The sequence below is a fragment of the Ischnura elegans genome, chromosome 3 (genome assembly GCF_921293095.1).
Source record: "Ischnura elegans chromosome 3, ioIscEleg1.1, whole genome shotgun sequence".
Classification (NCBI taxonomy): Eukaryota; Metazoa; Arthropoda; class Insecta; order Odonata; family Coenagrionidae; genus Ischnura; species Ischnura elegans.
In genome coordinates this window covers 10,129,958-10,154,811 of record NC_060248.1, presented here as the reverse complement: position 1 = coordinate 10,154,811, position 24,854 = coordinate 10,129,958, and the positions used below count along the sequence as shown (strand labels likewise).

Below are 24,854 nucleotides of genomic sequence, written 5' to 3'. Positions count from 1 at the left end.
CTTTCCGGGAAACAGCAAGTTTGACTCCCAGGGCACTCCAAGTCCCCTCCATGTAATGAATGTTTTAATGACTTCAGAAAACAGGAGATCTTAAGTATTCTGAGCAATATCAATTACTAATGCTCCTTAAAGTTCCTTGCAATCTTGGCTTGGCTTTAGTCAGGAATAATTGATAATACATTTGAGTGATTAGGTGTTTCTATTCAGAAAACATAATAGTGACAATATTTATTTATTTAATTGATCATTACATCACTTAGTTTTACCTTTATTTCTGAGGTTCAGTTAATCTTTTATTTATTGATTATCTCATCTTCTGTTCAACATCGTTATGACTTTAACGTAATCCAATGGACCGCGTTAATCAAAAGGTATTTTACCGCATTTTTAAGGTCGCCCATAAAACTATTTATCCTCACTTGGGTTTTCTTGCTTCTATGCCTGTGACTTTCCAGATTTGATATCACCCTTAGTGATGTCTATAGTCTCAGGTTTAACTTTGTGGAAGTTCATTTCAATAATTAAAATGAACAAACTTTGTATTAATCTACCAATTTATTTTCGTGGTACGACTAGTTCCGAAGCAGCGGCGTCATCCTCAGGTACCTTCAGTATAGTCTCACAACCTTACCAGATCGCCCGCAATTCTGCCAGTCTCATTACTTTTCTCACATATCTCGTATTACCTAATTTTAGGTAATTCTGTCACAGTAATTCCGTCACGCTGCTATGTGGCCTCGATTAAGCATTTTTGAGAGAATCTAATTTTAAGACCTTAAAGGGTGTCTGAACCTACCTTTCCAGGAAGAAAATGAAATCACTATGTTATAAATTTGTGATAAAATAAAAACAATTTAGAGTTTTTGTGACGGAATTACCAAATTTGCATTTTCACTTATATCCGTATTTTAAAATCTGTTTGCATTGCGTATTAAGGTTGATATTTGTTTCAAAAACGTTGCCAAAGCTATATTACGCAAGATCCACAATGCAATAGAACACTACTTATGTTGTTTGTTGATACATATTACTCTGTAAACTATAATGAAATAGTTCATAACAAATCTCTGGCAGCCATCTTGAATTCAACGATCACCAAATGAGTAACTAAGTTGTTTGAGCAAATCCAATACTGATTTCATAAAATTCGATTATTTAACTGTTGATTAATCAAAATAAAATATTTCCAGCCTAAATTTTAATTTTAGAGAAAAAGTTGACATTTTCGTGAAAATGCTTCTAGCTTATCTTTTTCCTGTTTTCGTTCTGGCTCCTTCCGACTCTTTTACACTTCTCCTTTTCCTAATTCACCTCTGCTTAATTTGTTTGTAAGTTTTAGTATCATTCTTCTTCCTTATTGGTCGCAGCGCTGCAATCGGATTTTGGTGGCAATGTTTTAAACTAATCCCCACAATTAATCATAAATCCCGAATGAATTCGAGATGCAATTCAAATCGTTATAAAATCGTTATTGATATATTCTCTACCACCTTGTTCTGAGTTATACTGGTAATTTCAGCTAGATAGGTATATAATCGGAAAGTGGATTAAAAATGAGTTGCAGGATTTGACCCGGACAAGACGGTAAACTGCAAAGCGATTTTATAAAAACGTTTTAAAGAGGGGTTTTGTTAGATGATAGATTGGAGCTTGTAAGCACGTTTTCCTGCTGTTGAGGTTCATATAGGTACTTGCACCGTGGCTAACTGAAGTGGCTACCCGTATTGGGTTGCAGTGGAAGGACGCCGTGAATACACGCAACCCGCGTGCCATTAATGTTGAGCGAGCCGCGTGCATTGCCGTTTTAACTGAGCGGTCCGCCATCCACCGCTTGCCTTTCGTGGCACACAGACGAACATTCTTGAGAACTCCGGTACACCACGAGAATTTTGCGGGTTAACACTTTGCGTGCCATGGACGAATCTGTTAATCTTTCTGAAGATTGCCATGGACGTAATATTACGTCTTTCTATTAAATTGGCTTTGTATGCGTGAAGCCGTAATGTTTGCCCGTGGTACTTTTCCAGTTTACTGCTTAGTGGTTCTGTGTTTTCAAAAATCAACTGCTCTATGGAAAAAGTGTTCACTTTATGTCTTGAGGACGAAAAGTCCTCTGTAGCTACCGGCATCCTTATCTTAGGCCACATTGTGTGAAAATTCTTTTGCGGAAAGAACCGTTCGTTGAGGGTGCAGTGACCATTTTTGTCATCCAGGATTTATAATGCTTTGCTTGGAACAATGCTTTTTTATGATTTCCATGCTTTAAGTAGTTCAAATTGAGTGTAAACAAATTATTATGCATGTTATGGCGGTACATCATATGTTGCAACTTTTTTTATTTTTCAAAAACAGTAGGTTTTTATTGCTAAATTATATATTTAAAAATTAGCAATAAATGTTATTCAACTCATTCATAAAGAAGACAAAAGTTCATTTTTACCGAAATACACATCAATATAAATATATTTTTGATGCTAATGTTTTAAAAAATGTACGAATTTAGCAAAAATGGCTTGATTTTTCAGTGGAACTTTAAAATTAGCAGCCGGCACTCAAAGTGTTAATCAAAAAAAGTAGAGACGAAGCATTGACTTATGGATGGGCAATTGTGATAAATAATATAAATTTATAAAATCCATCTAAACAGCATAGCCCGTGTATATCAGAAGCAGTCGTTAAGGAGAATGGCTACCAATCAATCACCCGGTTAAAAATGGGCACCCCCACCAACCCACCCATTGACCCACTTCAACCTGTTCACCGCTGAGACAGTTCTTCCCCACGGTGCGAAATGCGGATGCCCTTTTACCATGCGACACATCCAGATGGAATTTGAAATATATCACCATGCACGCAAGAGGATGGGAATCAATGCAGGGCTGGAGTCACGATCCAAAACTCCTTACTCATATTTTACCATATTTTTAATACCGGAGTCACTTAATCTTCATCTACACCTAAGAGGTACCGTGGCAGCCACTCCCTGCATGAGATTCCACACCAGGCAAACAGCACTCACATCTTATGTTAGCCTTTATCTGAAACGCGCTCGTTCGCCGAACACAGGCCAGGAACTCAGGATAACGACACCCGGTTAGACCAGAAACTAGGAGAGAGTGAAGTCTACGCAAATCCTGCCATGAAAAAAAATCTTGTAGCTGGTAATAGAAAAACGAAAAGTTAGCAAAGTAAGTGATTCCTGCATGAAATATAAAATAAAAAAAATCAGACAGATAGTATTTACAAATATAATAAGTTGCAGAAAATTTTCTCGGGTTTTCCACCGGTTGATGTTCTCCATGTCTCCCAACGTTTCGTGCAGCGACTTGCTTTTCATCCTCAGGGGATCTTCCGAATTCAAAATTTGACAAGTATATATACTCCCCATCCATGGTCAGGTGTAACCTGATTGGTTCACGCCTGTTGCGCTTTTCCCGACATTTTTGTTGCATATTCCTACGCGAGAAACTTTTCTGCACCTGATACGCCAGGAAAACCTAAGATCATACAATATAATAAGTCATTTACGAAAAATACAGAGCCAAGTCCAAGTACTCCAAGATATAAATTTAGTCTTAACTAATACGCACCCATTTAAGCATGTATGGAAGCTAAATGTTGAACTTTTTACCTTTTTTATATTTTAATAAAATAATCTCGTGTTCCTTAAGAATAGGTAAGTTTCTCAATTTTAACTTACAGTATTGAATTCGTGGAGTTTAATTTAAATCAAATATCTCAAAGCCATTATATAAACTTCAATATCACTTTACACCATGGTTTTTCGTTATTATTTACATCTCAATACGACTGCTGGATCAACAGTCCTTTGTTTTTCTCCCTGTAACCAAGGTGCCAACTCAGCGCAAAGCACTAAAGAATCGAAAGCAACTTAAAAAATATTAACTATAGAAAATGAAACAGAAATTTGTGAGTATGAAAACCCACATAAATATGACATGATTCATTCAAAGTATATACATCAAATTTCATGTCTTCCCACTCAAATTCTAACTTTGATGTTAAGTTTAAAATCTTATGCATGCATTATAGAACGTAATTTTTGAGGCTACTGATATTCACATTCCACTGATATTCACATTTCAGCCTCTCGACTCACAGTCTTTGCATGCTCACGAATGCGTACGTTTTTCTTAACCCTAGCATAGAAGTGATGTCATCTGTGAAACGGAGGAATTTTGAATGACCTTTTCTTCTTTTTTTAAGGCCTGTGAATCCCACATCCCTTTTTCAATCCTTTTGTTCAAGCTCCGTCGTGCTTGAAAAATAAGCCAACAGGATTTCGTATTTTTTTACGGTTCCTTTTATTTCTTTTCCTTCTTCTTTTATGAGTGGAAACATTCTTCTTGGTGAATTGGAATATGAACCTTCTCTTGCAGTTCAGGGTGATGGTAGTTAATTAAATGCATATCTCGAATTATTCAGCTTAACTCCACGGCTATTACATCATGTGTCGTGTATCACTATAATAAATATTATTGCTCCATACATAATAAATATTACTTGATCCTACAATCGTGGAGATTCACCGCATTCGATTTGCCTGACAATAACGTTATTTTGAACATCATTCCTTGATCCTATTACCAATTATATACACATACGATGTACCTGACGATACCACTATGCAGTGTTAATAGTTGTGCATTCAATAATGGATTTTTTAAATCTACGAGGCGTGTTTTTAAAGTAAGTACCGTTTTGACATAAAAAAAACAAGTAAATTTTTTCCAAAAATAATTTATTCACTTGAAAGGCCATACTTTACTCTACTTTTCTACATAATTCCCATTACTATTGCGGAATTTATCGTATCTTGGGACCAGCTTTTGTATGCCATCGTCAAAGAAGCTTGCCGCCTGAAACCCTGCCAACTATCTCTTCCCTGAAAACATGGAGTACAACATTCCTCTATGGATAAAATAATTTCTACGGAAAACTGGGTTGTTGTGGTTGCTAGAGATTTGATTTACTACCTATTGGCCCGTTTTCAAATCTCTGGCAGTGGTAGAGAATGTTCCAGCAAGCGCAACACGGGTGGGACGTTAAGCGATGATCCCCTTGGAGCCTTTCGATGATTTTCGAGGCTAATTCCGGTGTGTGGTATCTCTCCACCCTTGCCACTTCGCGCGAATGACCTCAGGTGTCGGTCGTTCGTCCAAGCACCATATCACACGAATTCTTGTGCCTAATTTTTGGTAAAGATCAAATTAATATCATTAGTGTACACTTCCTGTAAGTAACACCTTTTTTTTATGATTTCATGTTCTGCTTGATTGAAGGTGCTGCTCCGACCACTCAGGGGTCCTTCACAATCCTGCGGCGCGGGACGAGGAAGGGGCGCGGCGGCGGGGAGGCGGCGGCCGGGGGTGGAGCGGGGGCGACTCCCGCCCCCGGGGGCAGTGCCCAGCCCGCTCCCGCTCCTCCGCCCCCGATGATGTCGCGGGTGCCGCCGCCCCACGCGCCACCCCTCGCCAGGGCGGGGGCGGTGCCGGAGGAGGAGGAGGCGGCGGCAGACGGGGGTGGCAGGGAGACGGCCTCCTCGGGGGCGGTGGAGCTGCTCAGGCCGGAGGAACTGCCCTCCGTGGACTCACCGGAGGCATGTGACAAGGCCGCCATCCAGTGAGTACACACCAAAACACACACACACGCATATACCAACGTACCCACCCATTTATCAATGGATTTTGCTAAGTTGATGCCACGGTCTTAGAATATGAGAAGGTCTGGAAACTCTCCGTCCAGGCATGGTCATTTAATGAAGCCGTTTCCCGTTTAGGCCGGTAGGGGCGCCACCTATCCCGAAGGGCAAGTTCCCTGCGTATCTGTATTCGATACTTCAGTAATTATGAACTAATTAATGGCGAAATGAAGATAAACACATCGACAGTGGTTACTAGTTAACAATTTCATATGCACTTAACATCTTATAGCGAAACATGCCTTGAAAACGTGAGTATTAATCAAATGGAAGGCGTTGGATTTCAGCTTCGTCTGCTTCCATACCTTTGTATTACAATCAGTTGCACCCATAACGAAAGATTGTCAGCAGTTAAAACCTTATTTAGTGAGGAAATGTATTTTTAAGGAAATAATTATTTATAACTATCTTGTGGTAAACGTCAACATAAGTTGTCATAGAAGCAACGTACGCACCATTGCCTCTGAGCCCATCGGCACGTTTCCGCGGCCTTATGAGAATATAGATGTTATTCCTTGCTTTCAAACACTATTTACAAATATAATATCAGAAACGCAAACGGCTTTTTACCAAGGCCGAAGTGAAATACTTCTTATGAAGTGACATATGTTAATGTTTTTACTCTCCTGAGTCTCGATCGAGTGATAATAATAAGGCAGTACACAGCAAACCTAAAAAACAAGTTTCTATCCCAGGGACGTTTTGTGGGTATAGAATACGCATATTTAAGCTTTGAACAGGGTAAATAATTTCCGGAAGTAGTATTATTACCGTTAAAGACTATTATATAACGATGCTTGTCTACTCACCAAAGGAATAAGTTGATATTTAAGGAAGTAAAATACCATCTGAAAGATAAGAACGAAAGAGATTTTGCAAATAATTTCCGAATTAACTTCCACGAAAACAGTACAATGGATATAATCCGAGGGATTTGCGGATGTCTGATCAATTATAGGTACTGGAAAATCTGAAATATTATCCCTCCCAAAAATAAGATAAGTATACGACAAAAACCACAGGCTAATACGCAGTAAATGTACTTTTCATGAGAGTTGCACCATCGATAACAGCTGCATTAAAAGAAATCATTGAAAGAGGTATTAAGAATGAAAACGTTTAACATTTTTCCAACGTATATAATGTACACACACATCAAATCTAAATTTCCAGAATGATTACACAATTCTATTGAAACTGAAATTATTTATACAATCAATGCAAAATAACTTCATTAAAAATAAATTTTAAGTACACAAAATTTAACATTTATATTAAAATAGATTCAATTTAGTAAGAGAGAATTATGAGAGCCGTCGTACATCTTGCATTTTCTCAGTGTTACTTCATTCCTCCACTGTGAATGACATTGACCACTTGGAACAGCAAAACCTGTAATTTAAAATACGTATAAATTTTGGAGCTTTGGCACACCAAAAAAAGGAATCGTACAGCTATTTCATCGCTTCTCAGGAGCCTTGGGGACTCTAAAAAGCGAAATCCCCGAAGTCTTGTGGCCATAACCGGTGGTGCAACGCGGTACCACACACGTCCACGGCATTTTCCTTTTTTCAGTAAATCTACAATATATATCCACGAAATATTAATGTAGGACAATAAGGAAATAATGCAGAAAACTAACATACGAAAATAAATTAAAACTAAATCTTAATTAATTACAAAAATCACCATTTCCACTCACCTGTAGCACGCACTCAACGATAAGGAGATGGACTTGCCCGCTAATGCTTGCCCTCCAGAATACGTGGCGCCGCCCCGGCAAACGTGCGGCAGGTTGAGGAAACGACTTCAATAAAAGACCATGGGTTCCCAATGGAGTGGGATAGGGAGTGTCATAGGGCTGGTTGATGCTAAGTTGTGCGGGAGCTGTTCAAGCTTTTTTATGTAGTATCTTAATGACTGAAATATTTTTTTAGCTGGGAAAGCTCTTCAATTATGTATGTATATGCAAAAAATTACATTTATTTCGAAGTGAACTATTGTTTAGGAACCTTATGGAAGGTATTTTCCCGCTATTTGAAGTTAAAAATAAGGGAAAAGTTTTTACCTTCGCCATTATACTGCATTTAATCTCTTAAAGGTGGTTCATTTCTTGCCGGAATACATTATTGTGTATTGTCTCCAGCCTCCTACATGTACCAATGAAAAGACGCCTGGCTCAAACGAATGTGTATAACAGATGGGCAATACGAACTCGCTGCGCTTCATCGACCTGATTAAACCATCTACTATGCTGGCGAAACTGTTGTCTACAAAAATGAAAGCGCGCGATGCATATCCTGTGGAGCTCTATGCTAATTCATCCATAGGTTCTAGCGTATACGGTTGAAAGGGGAAGAAGAAGAGACTTGTTTGAATTTTTGAACAGAATATTGCCTAATATACCATCAGAAAGCAAATCGATACATGTGGACCTAATGCGGCGAGCTCACTTGATTGGAATACATTTTTCCCAGTACTACATTCATAATTGGTTTGAACGAAATACATTTCTTTCCGACATCGATCTACCACAGATATTAAAAGCCCACTGTTTTCCCTCTTTACTTCCCATAAATAGTTTGAACTCGATCGGATTACATTACATCGCCCATTTTTAAGTTATAAATTCTAATTCTTTCAAAAATACAAAATAAATTCCTTTTTGTCATATCGTATTTTTACGTTGCTCATCATCGACTACCCTACTTAATTTTTGCGAATTGCCTAATTATGTCAGTGTGCAAGTTAATGTTCCACCAAATCACTTCGTAAATTATTTATTTATTCTCTTTTTAAATGCAATGCAATAGTTTTGAGAGGGACGTGAGAATTAAGGAGCCAACTTTAAAAATGGTAGGTATCTATTCCAAGTAGTGGGACGCTTTTACTGGGCACCCGCAGTCGACATTCGAAGTCGTCGGTGGCGTTGAAGGTGCATCCGCACCCGAGGCCAACTTTTCTCCTCTCGCTAAGTAGCCAGCAAAGTTCTCCCGTCCTTTCCGCATGCTGTGGCTACCACCTCCCTTTGACCACCCAACTAGCCAACCTCGTCTCCTCCCACCGTCTCTACCACAACACACAGAACCCCCGCTAACAAGGGATGTACCCTAACAAATGCCATATACTTGTTTACTCGGTATATCTGATATGTATAAATGGGATGAATGTACCGAATATGACAGTAAATATTTAAAAGTCGATCTTCCGGAATGTTTGCAGTTATTTTTAGCTGTTAAACGTTAAAGGCCCATGAGCACAATTTTCTAAAAAATATTGTCAAATATTGCGAAAATCATTCTTAAGTTAGTGCGTATCAAATGATTCTTCTTCCAGATTTAAATGAAAGTTATTTTGTTTTTCTAGATTTTATTATTATAGTCATTAAGTTATTCTAGATTTAAATGAAAGTTCCTGTTTTCAACTATCTTTGGTTATTGCAGCTATGTCAGTCAAGTACCTTACTTGAAATATCGTCTCTGATCCAAAATCTAATATTCCATCAAGAATTAATAGTGAGCTCAAGGAGGTCTTAGCCTTCCCGCTAAACCTTTCAATGCTGACAAGCCTTGAAAGGCTTAGCGGGACCTAGACTTTTTTTTCACATTGTATTTCTTGTAAATGACATTTCATCTTTGATTAATGTTATCAATTTTTGTAAAATTTCTAATCTCTGCAATAAATATTATTATTATTATTATTATTATTAAAAAAAAAAAAAATTGTTTTCTAAATGTGAGCCTATGCATGCACCATGTAAAGCTACCGTAACCAGGAGAAAATATTGAACTTTAATGATAGCTATTTCACTTACTCATTTGTGTGAAATGTGATGTCTTCGATAATCTATTACACGCAAAAATCAGCTGGTAAAACATCTAAATAGTCCTTTCAAAACCGTAGTGATGTAATTTTTTTTCTTGGCCACTTTTTTGCTTCCGAAAGGTTATGGAGTTTTGGTCGTGGGTAATATTAAAACACCGTTTCGTACTGTAATGCGATCATCATTTGTGCTTCAGTTTCTAATAGTTGTATCCTACAACTTATTATATTTCAACTATTATTTTTAATATTGCGTTCAACCAAAACCCCAAAATCACTCTGAAGCATGTTTTTAAACAGAATTTTTATTAACTTTGGGGTTGAAAACTAAAGTGATCCTCGAATTTTATTTTTAACCTTTATGGACACCGTTTTTTATCGGATCACTTATCCGATATAAGTATTCCATAAGTCTCCCAACTCCGTCCTTGAGTCTCCCACGCGTTGGCTTCCACTTCACTCTCTGTTGACCGTAGTAAAGGTCCCCTCGTGTCCCTGACCCCCCCGCCCCCTTCTGACCTCAGCCCTGGTGAGGGAAGGAGAGAGAGAGAGTGTCAGCCGCCCCGGTAACCAAGGCCAAAGGGGGGGAGAGGGTGGGGAAGGGGTGCGGTGAGCCCCCTTCACCGCAGAGAGAGGTCGGCAGTGATCAGCGAATTAATAACTGCCCTTCCAGGGATGCTGGTGGTGTTTGCCCCGCTTAGAGGGAGGAAATGAAGGGGTTTGCTCCCCACAGACATGTCCATCCCAGCAGATGGTTCTCTACACCTACATGCTAATTCGAAAACCGTCTCATGAGGCATGTAGCAAGGAACATGAGGGCACTAGCCTTGAATCTTTAAGGAAACCTAAATCTACATGATACCCTGCGAGCCACCCTTAGGGTGTTTCGCGGAAGAAGACCGCATGCTAGAAGATACACACAAGCACACCTCACGGTCATAAAAGTATTACGCATGATAATAAAAAGTTCGTGGTCATTCCCGCAAATTTAAAACTTGCGAATGGTTAGAAATCCCTAGAGTAAGTTTATGCAAGCTTAGAACAATGGAAAAATAAAATCATCCAACGATTCGTCCTAGCCACTGAATTCATTAATTTTATTTATGAAGGCACTGTTGTTATCCCTGATAGTACGAGTAAAGAATGATATTTTAAACCTCCTTTTATACATTCCTATTTTCTTTTTTTCTTCCCGTAATGACGTCTACCATCGCACGACATTAAACGAAGTATATTTTTCGCGTCGTCTGAGAAAACTCTTATCTTGGAACATGCACAGCCGATAAAACTAACTCTAAAAGCAATTTACATTCCATTCCTTGCTCATGCTTTCATTTCCTTCCTCCTCTTTTTGGCTCAAGAGGCCATGGTGGTACGAACTCTACAAAAAAATTGTTTAGCGTCAAAAATAGCTCATCTGGATGAAATATGTTAGACAACTTGTTTCATTGTATTCACTAATAAAAGAGTAAATTATTCATAGAACAGATTGTTTTTAAATAACCATGTGTTTTTACCGAAAATAACTAATTTTTAACTCAATAAGCTTTTTATCAGTTGAATTATAGATCCTGTGGAAATTATAATAGTTTGCCACGTCAAAATGAACGAATAAAACATCTATCCTCGTGTATTACGATATAATAATTTATGCCTCTTTCTCTGATAAACGATTATTTAAAGTAAAATTCAAATAATTAGTCCACCAATCGTCAAGTCAAGATATGGTTAAATTAAAAATGTTTTTGATAAGTTTAACGTATAAAACAGTGTTTTAGCCTTTTCAATAAGTAAAAATCTTGCATAAATAAAAATCACCTCCAGTTTTCAACTGCTTCTGTGCGTGGGCAGGAATGGGTTAAAACGCCATTGTGTAAAATATCTTTTGTTTTTCCCATTTTTGTCCGTACGTCATAAATTGGCTCTGAGCCCTCTTCAACCTCCAATTATTCGATCCACCCCACCAGAGAAATTGCTCTCAAAGCGATCGATGGATAAAGAACGCGCCTTTGGAGGTAATTTAAAAGCGCTTCAGGAGTTGAAAGCTGAGAGAGAGAGAGCAGTGGTGCAGGTGGTGCAGATGAGGACGAAGGAAGGATGCCGAGAGTAGTGGAAGGGGGTGTAGAAGGTTGTCGACGGACTACGTTTGGAAGTTCCAAGGTCGAGGGAACTCGGTGGGATATTAAAATGCGGTTTTACTGACCTCTTTGTACCTCGCTACCATCCGCTTTTCAAACTTCTCCGGATTGTTTAGAGCCCTTTCGAGGAACTTAGCGTCAAGAAGGCACGCATTCAATTCAAATCGCTAAAGAGGCTCTTCTACATCTACATACTGCCTCGCAACCCTCCTCAATGGGCGTGTGGTGAGCACCAACTGTTTACAGATGAAAAGGAAATGCGCATTTGAAGTTCCGCCCAGCAGTAATTAAAGTCCGGGGGAAAACGAATTAAAAAAAAACTTATTCGTTTGTCAAAACATCTCACTAAATTTATCGTTTCTGGAATTATAGTGGGAATCTATGATTATGATCTCTGTATCACTCTGAAAGATATTAATTCTCAATTGCTCCAGCAATCTGAGCCTAGCGCGCAGTCTCTGAATGTCTAGCGGCTCCCAGCCTAAATTGTTTGACTTCTACGTAACGCTACATGTACGCTCTTAGCAGGTTTTTGTGTATCGCACAGCTTTCCTTTGTATTTTATTAAGGTCACGTCTGCGTCGGATCCCATTTACTCGATGCATATTCAAGGTGCGGCCGGACGAGTGCAAAAATAGCAACTCTCCCTAACTTTTTCACACGAAAATCTTCCCACGACACGGTTGACGAACCCTAGATTTTTCTGGGCCTTGCCACAAATATTTATAACACGTGTATCCCACGATAGATTTGATTTGTTGCACCTCCCAGGTACTTAACTCTCTCATATGGATATAGGATGCCATTTCCATTACTTGCTGCAGTTGCGCACCTATCCGAGCACAAGCGTTGCGTGACTATCTCAAATAAAGAAAAAATGTTTTCATCGAACGCCGGAACTCTTGTTCAAAAGTAGAAATTTATCTGTTGCATTGCCGATTATAAATGGCTTCAGGAAAATATATAGGACTCAATATGATCCTCGATATTTGAATATTTTTAATATCCGGATTCTTCTTTCTTGTGCTAATTATCATTGAAAAATGCTTTAAGTAATCAAATTTCACGTGCTTTATTCTATGAAATACATTTTATAAAGAAAATATTTTAGATTAATTAAGCATGATACTTAGTTATACTTCGGTACAACTAACAATAAGTATCATGGTTAACGGCCAGTTGTTTCAATTCCTTTTTTCCTATAACTAAAAATAAAGTCTCTTTTGAAGGAGAGGACGGGACAATTTAGTTAGACATTTGATGAGGCATGATGTGAAAGGATCGTGGAAGGGATAAGGGCGAGGGACGGCCCCGAATTAGTTACATATATCAGGTTATTAAGGATGTAAAATAAATAAATGGATTACGTCACTATGAAAAGGCTAGCGGATAGGAGAGAGCAATGGAGACACGTGTCGCACTAATATTAAGATAGTTGACTAATGATGATGATGATGAAATATAAAGCCAGGATAATTTATCCATCGATGGTGTTACCATTCTCTTAATTTACCCGAGTAACTTCGCAATTATATCCTCACACAAACAGGGTAAAAGATAGCGAAGGTTGTATGTTTAAATTTCTTTTGCTTAGTGAGAACTCCAAATCTTAATGCAAAAGTTTAATGTAAACGCAGATAATTCTTCTTATGACTCCATTATTTGCTTTCTCGTCAATGCTTTCAACTACTATATTTGTATTTTTTTCTTGGTGTATAATGTATGTAATGAGTGGTCTCCAAAATAAATGGTCACCCGTCAATGCACCCCGAAGATACGGGAAGAAACTTAAATCATTAAATATATTTCTCTATGACGTCATCGCGTGCGTAACTTTCCCATTTTTTCAATAAATGAATTCGCTCGAGGGCGCAATTTCAGGTCGACGTCACAGCAGCCGGGGACGTCAGCCACCCCACCCCTCCTCCTTCTCCCCCCACCCTCAGCTATTCATTTTCGATAATCCTCTTTTCGGGTCGACCCTAAGGTGGGCTGGGTGGGTCGCCCGCCCGATTTCCTCCAAAAATAGACCGACGACGGCGACGCTGTCGCGGACGAGGGGAACCCCAATCGGCCGGGGACTTGTTGCGAAAACAAGTCGGCAATCAAATGAGCAGGGCGATCGGGGACTTTTCTTCGACCGAGTATCATTAGGAAGGATGGTGGTATGGGTGCCAATTCAAAAGTAATTGCGTTAAGTAGATTATGGAAAAGAATCTTTTTTGATGGCCGAAGGGTGCTCATGTTAAATCATTCTCGAATTAATTATGGTAATTCGAAAATTGGTCCTCAAAGCACCGCCGCTCAGTGGGTGTCTTGATTGGCTCCAACCAAACGTTAAGGCTCGAGGGGCTTTTCTTCTCTCTCGAGCAGCTTTCAGTGATCAATACATTCGTAGGAGGTCGAATTGTGTTTCGTAAACATGATATTTGAAACGTTAACTCAATCAACGAGTAAATTTAATCTCAAAGGGCTGGAATTTAAAAAAATGCCAGAAAAACCTTTAAAACGGGTTTTTGTTAGCTTGTTTTTTCTACCTGTTTACTTCATTTTCTAAGAATATACTGTGACAAAGGCGAGAGTAGGTGTAAAAATATTTAATGATACCGAAGTAGTCTTGATTGCAATAATTTTACAAACATCGATAAAAGCGTAACACAAGCATTAATTATTCTTGCAGATGAGATAAATTTCAAGGGTCTCTAGCTGGATCAGGTCTTCTGTTGCCGTCTTTTCAATCGCTAACTCCGCCATCGTCGTCAGGGTCTTTTGCCGGAGTTGGGTTTTTTCGTCTGTATTTGATTCCGAAACCGTCACTCAGTCAATCAGCTGAAATCGAAAGAAGCAGGCCAAACTTAAAAAATTTCTTTGATTACGGTAGCTGAAACTTTACGCAATTGTTGTCTACATATTAGTGCGTGTATTCACGCATAGAAGTTTTCGTAGGTTAGTAATATCTTTTAACAAAATAGCGGGTGTAAAAGCTCAAATGGCCGTATAATATCTCCAAATGCTCGTCCACGTTGCAGAAATTAAACACTGTTAGCGTGCAGGGAGAGGAAGATTTTCACCAGAGGGAACAAACCTCTCAACTGGAATAGCCAAATTTTTTAGAAATACGTGTAGATATATGTATACACCAACTCATGCATACGTGTAACCAAAACAAGATCTTTTGCGGGGATTGCAGGGACCCAAACTAAGGCTTCCTGGTCGTCAACCTTGGATTCTTCGTAAGGGTGGAGAGGTCCTGCTAAGGATACCTTGTTGTTGGTATATGTACACGCACACACTCTATAAACAGTTACACGCAATGAGGCCAAGTCCAAAATAAAGGCCTCAAAGTTTCAAAAAACTTTTGCAAAAATTGCCCGTATAGGTTTATTTTCGAAATTCAGTGCATTATAACTAATGGTTCGCCGTTTTCTGTGATGAAATAAACCTAAAATTTCATAGATGATTGGTTTCCTGGTTCATTCCGCGTCGACTCATTTTTGGTGAAGGACAGTTTCTGGCGCGTTAAAGTTCCCGTCTTCTGTCGTCCACTAAAAGTGAGCCGACGAGGAATGAACCCGGAAACCAATCATCGCTTTAATCACCGCGGAAGCCTCCGTGACAAAAATTCATAATTCTAAATTTAAAAGTAATTTTTGTTAACTCTCATTAACTTTTATGACTTAGTTGTTACATATGTCACCGATGCGATACAAATTGGGGCCTCTTTGTCGTCGGTGTTTGTGTTATATTGTATAAAAAGGGTGTCCAAATTACCTATTTTTAATTATTTATTTACACCACATTCACAAATGAGCCAGTTGAGTGCGATTCGAATGGATTGTCTGCGATGCCGAATTTAAGATCGATTTTTCGACCGTGCGACACAGGCTGGAGCTGGCTGCCTAGCCACAGAGAGTACCGTTCATGAAGGATGTTGGAAACTGACTCTTTTGTAGCACGGGAATTTGAAGAGATCGTTAATATATTAGTACAACATTTCTTTTAAATTTATTACAATCTGATTTCATCACTATCTTATGATATTCATCGTCGATACATAACAAAATGGCCGGCACTGATCTCCGTAAAAGTGTTGCCTGCATAAGGTTATATTAATAAATGATGCGGCAGTTTTGTTTCCATGGTCTCTCTTAAGAGGTCGCAGTGTTTTTATTCGAAATTTTCATCCCTTTACATTCCTTTCTGTGTCGGCATAAAATCAAATAGAGGTTTCGTATTAGGAAAGGCTAGCGAAAATAATCTCAGTGGTAGTGGATTGTGTTAAAGTACTCGAAACTCTTACATTTCGCAAATTGACTCTTAAGGTTTCAAATAGAATCATTCGATCTTATATTCATACCCAAGGGGAGAGGCCGCGGTTTGATGACGTAATTCCCGAACGATAGAAAAATCAATGTTCCATCGCCCAAGAATATCCCCTCAATAAAAATATTATCCAATTCTACAGTCACGCTTCCTTGATGGAAATTGAAACGTTTATTATTCGTTCCACAAATATTTTGTAAATGAATAAACATATCAAAGATTATAAAAACGGATTTACTTCCAAAACTAGTTACTGCCTTAAGTATTCATTTAACTTTCATAATTTTTAATTTGTACATTTTAATTTATCCTTTTCCTGACGTAGTCTTACAGATATCGCTATATTTTAGCCGACTATTTCTTTACTAAATATGTTTACTCTAATACCAGTTACATTATTAATTAAGATATTAAAGATTGCCTGAGATGTCTGCCAAACAATAAAGTTATCCTAATTATTAATCTACAGAATATTAGGTGAACATTTCAATTCCGATTGCAAATTTTAAAAATTCAGAAGAGGTCATTTTAATCATTTACAGGCGAAAAAATATAGGGATATAACATTTGATAGGCTGAATGGTACCGAATCTAAGGAATAGAAAAAAATATCATTTATAAGTAAAGTTGTTCGAATATACGCTTAATTTTGAGGCGCAGAGGCTATTTAGAGTTTCGCGGCGATATTATCCAGGTTGCAGTGCTTTATGGTAGTATTGCCAAAGAGTAGAAGATGTGATATGATATTAACATTGTAACAAATAAGATTTATTTTCATGGTGTTCGAAGAATGCGAAGGTTGTATTCGTTAACCCTTCTAAAGGTTCACGAACCGTCAGGCTTATACTACGAATCCTCTCTCTATTTGATGAGGTCTTTATTTTTCTTCTAGATTATCGGAAATGCCATGGCACGTGACCCTCATTCTAAATACATGTGAGAACGCGCAACTGACTTGAATAATGGTGGTCATCCGACTTCATTTTGGTTCCCATTTAACCATTTATCCGTCCCTTGAAATGGTGGTCATTCCAATCATTGCTTACTGGATAAAAATGCTAAATCGATCCTGTTATCATTTCGTTCTGATCCCTGCGTTTCAATTACCGATGGCGCAACCCTCAATCGATCCAACCCCTAGATATGAGGCAGAACAGTCGCGGGTGAGTGAAGGAAGCTTTTTCTCTGAGGCTCGAGGAAGAGTGTGGCAACATCCACTGGATTCGGTCACGCTATCCGAGAGGATTCGCATGACGCGGGGCAAAGGTCACGTGAGAGCCACCCTGAGAGTGTGTCTCTGCCCCCGCGCAAGATGACCAATGTCACAATCGTCTTGGGGGAGACGCCAGCCAGTCGGGGAGGATGGGGAAGATGGACAGAGAGGGTGGGAGAGAAAGAAAAGGATTAATCGTTTTGGAGGGTGGGGGTTGTGGAGGAGGGAACGTTCCATCTTGCGCTCATTTTATATATATATTCCTCCGTGGGTCGGCCGAAGCCGGGACGGAGTCAGGGTGGATGGTCAGTCTGGCGTGGAGTCCGCGATGGTTGTGCTCAGGGATGCGGTGGTGTCGTGTCCGTCGGCCGCCTCCTCCTCCCTGGCTAGTGTCCTCGACTGGTGCGGCGGCCGAAGATCCCCCCTGCCCGCCTTCCGCTGCGAGATGCTCGACTCCTGCCGCCACTGGATCTGCTCCGTCTCCGATACGTTAGTTTGTTCCCTTCGCTTCACGCACACTCCTGTTTAGCCCTTGTTGCCTGGACGTGTACAGACATTCCGGAATATCCTGGAGGAAGTCTCCGGGAGGATACGACTCGTCGCCCGTCATTCTTCCGCGAGGAAGGTCTCGCATCATCTTGGAAGCTTGATTTTTTTACCCCTCCCTCCCTTACTTTTTTCTCCTCCTCCTTCACTATGACCTGAGATGGGTCAGAGAACTTCACTCATTTTGAGCTCAACCCGTGCGTTGCCGGCTATGGCGGCCAGGTTGGTAAGGTGCCGAAACTGGCTTCCCACAGTTGTCGTGAGTTCGAATCCCGATCAGATTCTGCTTTTGGTTTTTGCTTTTTGACGAGGTATGCTTGTGATGAAAAGCGTTGTTTAGCTGCGAATGCAGAACCATAGAATTTGCTTTCTAGTTGAGGTCCCACTGCCGCTGATTCCGCTCAATGTTTGGTACATGAGTTTATTCCTCAAGTCCTCTTTAAGTCCCTTCTTCAAGTGTTGCGTGCTCTTTTAAGCTTATGAAGTCTTTTCATATTCTCAAGGTATCATTTCGCGCTCTAGATTATATTCAGTTTTGATGCAAAATTTAGCTCCTTTTGCTTGAATCTTATTCCCATATAACTTTTGCTACAGGGATGTGCACTGCTTGTAAGACATTTCGAAATTCGCAGGAGTCGTCGACGCACAAAATCCGCAAACCCATGGGAATGGGAGGAAAATTTAAAAAAACTGCGTTATACAGGGTGTCCCATTTATCTTGACCACCCGAGATAACTTTTTGTCCAGATGCAAATTCAAAAATGAGTCAAGCAAATGTTCATTAGCCGTCAGGGGGACATTGATCAGCATGATTGCCCTCCTTGTAGCTTTGTTATTTACAAAGATATGAACAGCGGTATGTCTTTTTTAAATGGCACCCTATATTTTTATCCGGCAATTCACTTCCTCTCCTATAAGTCCTCCTGTTCATATCTTTGTAAATGACAAAGCTACAGGGAAGGCAATCATGCTGATTAATGTCCCCCTGACGGCTAATGAACATTTGCTTGACACATTTTTGAATTTGCATCTGGACAAAAAGTTATTTCGGGTGGTCAAGATAGATGGGACATCCTGTATAAGGTAGTTGATACGGAGGCTACTGGAGAGGACAGCGGAGTTATACATTTTCCGCAAAAACTTTTTTATACGGTCAGCATTAAATTGGAGCTTTTTTTTGGATTTAAGAACGAATGATTCTGAAGTTTGTTAACTTTAACTTTTTCTTTAACATCTCATTTCTGGGAGGCCTATCCTCCCTCAATTTTGCTTACCACGGTATTACCTGTTGTTCTGACCGTGCGTTGAGAACTTCTCCAGTAGGACACAAGTCATCTTTTATGCCCTAAGTTGTCTCGCTTTTTTCTTTCATTCCTCTGCAATGAAGGAACCTTAGTTTTTCACCTCACGGTGGACGATGCCAATGGAATGTTTGCACCTCAGCCATCTCAAAGCTCTGCAATAAGGGTGAAGAATAAGCCTTGTAAATTCCACAAAGAAGATGAATTTATGTTTTCATTTTCAAGGAAAGGTAAATTATAGGAAATAGATGGTTAGGCTATGCTATCTCGATTCTATTTTAAAATTTGTCTTTTATTTTTTCCGGAGTAATGTACGGCAAAACCCTTACATTTTCTTTTCATGCAGCTATTTTTGTCTCCTTTTAATACATTTACCATGTACTTTGGCCATGTAATTCGTGTTCGGTAGCCTTAGTAAGTCTTAATGCAAAGTGGCTTCTTTCCCACTTTTTTTTCTCCTTCAGTTTTATTTTACCCGTCTAGCTATCTCTAGTCAGAACTGAGAATGACCTAAGCCTTCGTACTCACACGTTTTGTAATACTTCTTATGAATATTATTCCCGGTTGAAATAAACAATCTCACTTCGTGCTTCTCGATGTCGCTTGAAATGTGCTTTTCAGCACGTAATCTATGTCCTTGAAGTCGGGAAATGGATTTGAACCGATCCCTCGCGTATAAAATTTCACGGTGCGGAGGGCGATATGCGGTGAAGTTCGCCATACCTTATTATTATGGGTTTCGAATATTCGTGACTTGCCCCCAGCGAAAAACTCCCATCCTCGAAGCATGATGTCGCATTCGTAAGGTCTCCGGAAAGGAAAAAAAATTAGTTTTGTGAGGCTCTGCACGACTTGCTCGAGTTCACGTGCTTACATTTCTGAGAATTCTGCTCGCAGCTGGATGGGAAGGGTTGCATGAGTCGAGGACTTCCTTTTTCTCCCTTGCTTCCATGTGAGAGTGGGAGGCTGAGTTTATAGCCACCGTGAATGAAGTCGGGGAAGTGTTTGATATTACCCTGAAGGGATCGGTTTGTTGTGTTGGATAGTTCGCCGGCATCTTGTCGTCAAATCATCTTCATATCTGACCCCGAAGACCAATTTCCTTTACAAATTATGCACCGAAAGTAATGACAATGATTTTGGTATCGCTCTGATATGTCTTCTATTGTGGGTCAGTGATCAGCATAGAATCGCTTTTCTCTAAATTCTTTTCTCGCATCTCGTTTTTGATTTTGCTCTTCTTGGATCGTATTGCAATTCAATATTTTTAGAGCCCCTGTATATTTCCAGGTATAACAGATACGATAAATTATAAGAAATAATTTTCCGAACAGATAGGCATGGGAGTTAGTTTTTATCCCCGAACAATAAAGTCTTACAAAAGCCAGGTGAACTTGGTTAGGGCATTTCATTTATATTCGCTAACAGCTGGTATCCTAACACCCCTCCACACACACCTAATGGGGTGGTTTCATCTACATCTACATAATACCCCGCAAGCCGCCTAAAAGGCGCGTGGCAGGGGGTGTTCGGACACCAGCCGTTTACAGCTAAAAAAAGGAAGTGCTCTAACGAAGCTGGGACTTGCGTTTATTAAACTCCTTTATGGTTCGGGTTTACGGGGTAGTTTTTTTGATGTGCAATTGTGAAAACAATATTCATCTCTTCCAGCGCGGGCAGTGCATCTGACACCTAAGCAGTGCTTGAAGTTACATCAAATGCAAGGGTGCGGATGTCTTTCGAATTTCGGCTAGGAATTCTTTCCTTCCTACTTCCTCATTGCCACAATCCTCTTGAGAAGAAATACGCAGGAAAATGGAAACGCCACATTCTCGTTTCACGAAAGAGCTCCTCGCAGTTCTTAAGCAAGCTGATGGATCCCGAGGGTCGTTTCCAAGTTATACACCTTCCCCCCTTGGGGTCCGGGACTCAACTTTACTGCCGTTTTCCCAAAGCACGCTCTCGGAGGCCGAATTTTATTGTTGTTATATGTTTTTCAAATCACTGCAGGATTTGCACTGTCGTCGTAGGAGCATGATGAAAGCCACCTTCGCCAGTCGTCAACTTTCCTATCGGGAATAGAAGAGGCTCGTAAAACATGCGAGAGAAAGATCTCTGCCGCGCGCGTTTTTTACGGCATAGCAACCGCCTAGTAGGTAGGTACTCCATGCGATCCCATCATTGAGTGCCCCCCCCCCTTTTGCGGCCTATTAGTGTGGGATTGCGCCTCGTTGTTACCGTTTCTGTTTGCTCGTATCTCTCGTTCATCAGTTTTTTGTGTGTACTCGAGCGAAAAAACGATGATAGAAAAAAATGATAAGTATCAACTTCTCTTCGCTCATCTCGGCCTAAATCTTTGCGCAGCGCCACCCATTGTCTTCCCTCCTCCCATCACGAGCGCTACACTCGCGAGTATTTTGCCTTTCATAAATTTTCCTCGTGCGACATATCGCAATTTGTTTGTCTCGGTTTCCCGAAGTATTTTTAGCAATGTTTTGTCGCTTTCCATTCACTCCGGTGCGCTCCAATACAACCGCGACATAAGAGCGGGATTCCATTCTATTCGTGTCAAAACCTGCATAATTGTCAGCGGACTTACCTGGGATTCAAGAGGGTCCAGAAACACACGCTACTTCGATTATTATAAATATACGTGTGGTTTGATTCTTGTTTGAATTTTTTCGACTATTACCATGCATATGTTGTGGTTGGTGTCAATATTAAGACGACAGAAGAAGTGATGTATCAGGGAACTACGATAACATCGAACCTATCTTGGGGAACACAGATAATATATACTTGTGACAAACCCCTGATGAAGTTTGAATTCATCAAAATATTTTGGGAAGATTTTCAAAAGTAAAATTACTTCGGTTAATCTGGATTTTCATGTGTTTGTATCATGCTAGAATGCTTGAAAAAAATTGGCATTAGTTAAAATAAACTCTCAAATTTCCTTTGATACGTTGCAGGATGCAGGACAAGGACAAAAAAAAAAGAAATAACGTTTAACATAAACTCCCCCACCCCCAAAAATAACGTTTTTAACGGCTATTAGTAGTGTGAATTCTTCTTCTTCCGTCATCCGGGCGTGAACACGCATCCATTCTTTACATCGCTCACTCACTTATTAAACCGGAAGGTTGGTTTGGCTGGATAAAGGCAGACTTCACCCTGGACTTGACCGCAGGCCTGTGAACTTTCCATTCAGGATTGGGTGGCTCATTCCTTTCCCTGGGGCCTTCGTGCATAGTGAGGTTTTGGTTTTTAACAGAATGCTTCACCCTGGATTTGAACTCGAGATCCCTCCATCAGCATCATCTTCAACGGGAGCCCAGTGCTTCACCTACTTTTTCGTAATATTTTTTACTTACCTTTCGCGAATATAACTTTTTTGTCAAATGAGAGCGCATTCCTTAAATTCGAGCCAATAACGAAATCGGACTTTCATAGCATTTGACCCGTTATAACCCAATGTTGCTTCTAAGCAACATCAACAATGTATTCATTTTCAGCTCTATTCAGGAAAGATTTGCACAAAGTGCTCTTTTGTGCTGAAAAGTTTAATGGAGAAATATACATCTGCCACAATAATTATGAGTTCGTTGAAAATTTTCCCAGTTTAAAGTGAGAAGTCTTGAAAATGAATTCCTTCCAGAAGCAGCTCTGGGTTCGAAAGGGTTAAGATAGGCTTGAATCCCACTCTTGTTCACAAAGCAACTTCGGTTTTATCCCTAGCAAGTTGCCGAGTTTGTTTGCGTATAGCTGAGATTGTTGTTAGAATATTTACAGAAGCTGTATAAAAGTGCCGACTTTTTTTGGACGCGTCGCGGAATGTAGAAACCAGTGCACTCGAGTACGAGCTGACTTTGAAAATTATTTTGAAGCGAGAAGAGCAAAAATTTTGCTAACGTAGGATTTACAGGAAAAAGCGTAATACTATTTAAGGAAATTCGCGATATCTTGATAATTTCGATTTGATTTTCGAAACATAGATCGTTAAAATAAAAATTCCGTGGAAAATTTACATAAGTTTTTTTTTCCTACAGTGACAAGAAAGATTGTAAATGATGTGGAATAATTCCATCCGGATTGAAATGAAAAAATCTTTTCTCGTTCGAAAAAACTTCTCCTAGTTTGCTTCTGATACATTTTCGAATGTTTGCAAAACGTCATCAGGGACTAAGAACGAACACACTTGTCTGAAGATTTTCAAGGGGCTGAAAAGGGTCTGGTTATATATTGTCGTTCCCAACCTAACTTCAGCTGTATCCTCGGATATGTATCCTAGTTTGCATCTTGTTGTTATTCTTGGTGGAATGTTTTCAATTATTAAAAATGAGCGTAGTTGAATAAGACGATGTAATATTTCCTCTGCATTCTGTGAAAAGTTGTTTGTTTCAAATTTGAAATTGTTTGAAATGTTTAGTTCAACTGAGCTAACAAAATCCCACCACATATCATACAATATAAATAAAAGCTGCGAGAAACTCCAATAGCCATCGAATTTTCAAAGAAGTCAAAGGATCTGTCTGTCTAACTTCGTTTGCTACGATATATCCTATTCACTACGTTATTTTATCAAAAACATTCTGTAGGATTTTAAAGAAAGAAATTGTATACGCCGCACTACACCAATCATATTAAGAAATAAGCGTAAGCACGGAACATAATTACCTCTGTAATTATAATGATGTTAAAATTACGACGGCTTTTTTATTAGAAAAAATTTATTCGTGTTTAATATGTAATGATGTAGAAATTACGACGAGTTTTTTGTTGGAACAAATTAATTCGTGTGTACCTCGTTAAAAGAAAATCGCACCGAGGATGTAGATCTCATCCTATATTTACAAGGAAAATTAAAACAACTGCTTGAAATAGAAAGCTCCTCAGTAGTGAGCAATCACATCATGTTAGATCAAAGGCAAGGATAAGATAAAATAAAAAGTGTAATGACGTCGAAAATGTAATCGACGAAGACTCCAGACTCATTACAAATGGATGAAACGTGAAAGCGTGCCACCGTAAGAGCTTTCCACATAATTGATTATAGATTTTTTTCTAGACGTGCAGGAACAAAAAACACAAAAGTGTTTTTGCGACACAACATGTCTAGGCAGTCGTACTGGTGGGTGTATAAGGATCGTCTGCGAGTATTTCAACGGAAAGGATCCTCAATCGTCCATCTATCATTGGGGAGGATCCACTGAGACTGTGCGATTCAACAGAAACACTTCACGCACATTCTCACGAGATTTATCGCACACGTTTATAGAAGAGGCTGACTTACAGAGATGAAATTGATTGACGTTAAAATAAATGCTATAAAATCAATATATAGGAGTTTTTGAGCCATTTAATCATTGTTCCCATTTGAAAACAGATTATGAAAATTAATGAAAATTATATCTCGTATATGTGATTACTTTCACAGATTGTGTTACTTAAATAAAGTAGAGAATTATTTTTGAAAGTGAATTGTAAGACTATTGTATACGTTGGTCTTTAATAATATCTTTTCAAAATTGATTATTTTCATCACCTCTTTAGTTAGTATGCGGTTTATTCGATATTTTACCCTACACTCGCACTCCAGTAAGAAATACTCATTTATTCAAATGATCAATACATATTACATTGCTAAACTTAATTTTTTAATCAACTGTATATTTATTTTACAAGCAATAGCAAAATCTTGTGCCGTGTACCAATTTGGGAACATGCTTGAAAACGCATTAAAATTTTTTTTTCGGGTTTCTTTCATAATATCTCTAAATTAGTTGTAA

The 24,854-nt window shown here is 39.2% G+C and overlaps 1 protein-coding gene across 5 annotated transcripts in view; it reads left to right on the top strand.

Moving 5' to 3' along the window:
* The window catches only part of LOC124155433 (calcium/calmodulin-dependent 3',5'-cyclic nucleotide phosphodiesterase 1-like), a 423,875-nt gene that overhangs the window by 313,246 nt on the left and 85,775 nt on the right, over positions 1 to 24,854 (top strand). For all 5 annotated transcript variants that reach the window (XM_046529242.1, XM_046529243.1, XM_046529245.1 and 2 more), the window contains exon 3: positions 5,304 to 5,643. In XM_046529242.1, the coding sequence (XP_046385198.1) occupies positions 5,304 to 5,643 (340 nt within the window). The remainder of the gene's footprint in view (positions 1 to 5,303; positions 5,644 to 24,854) is intronic.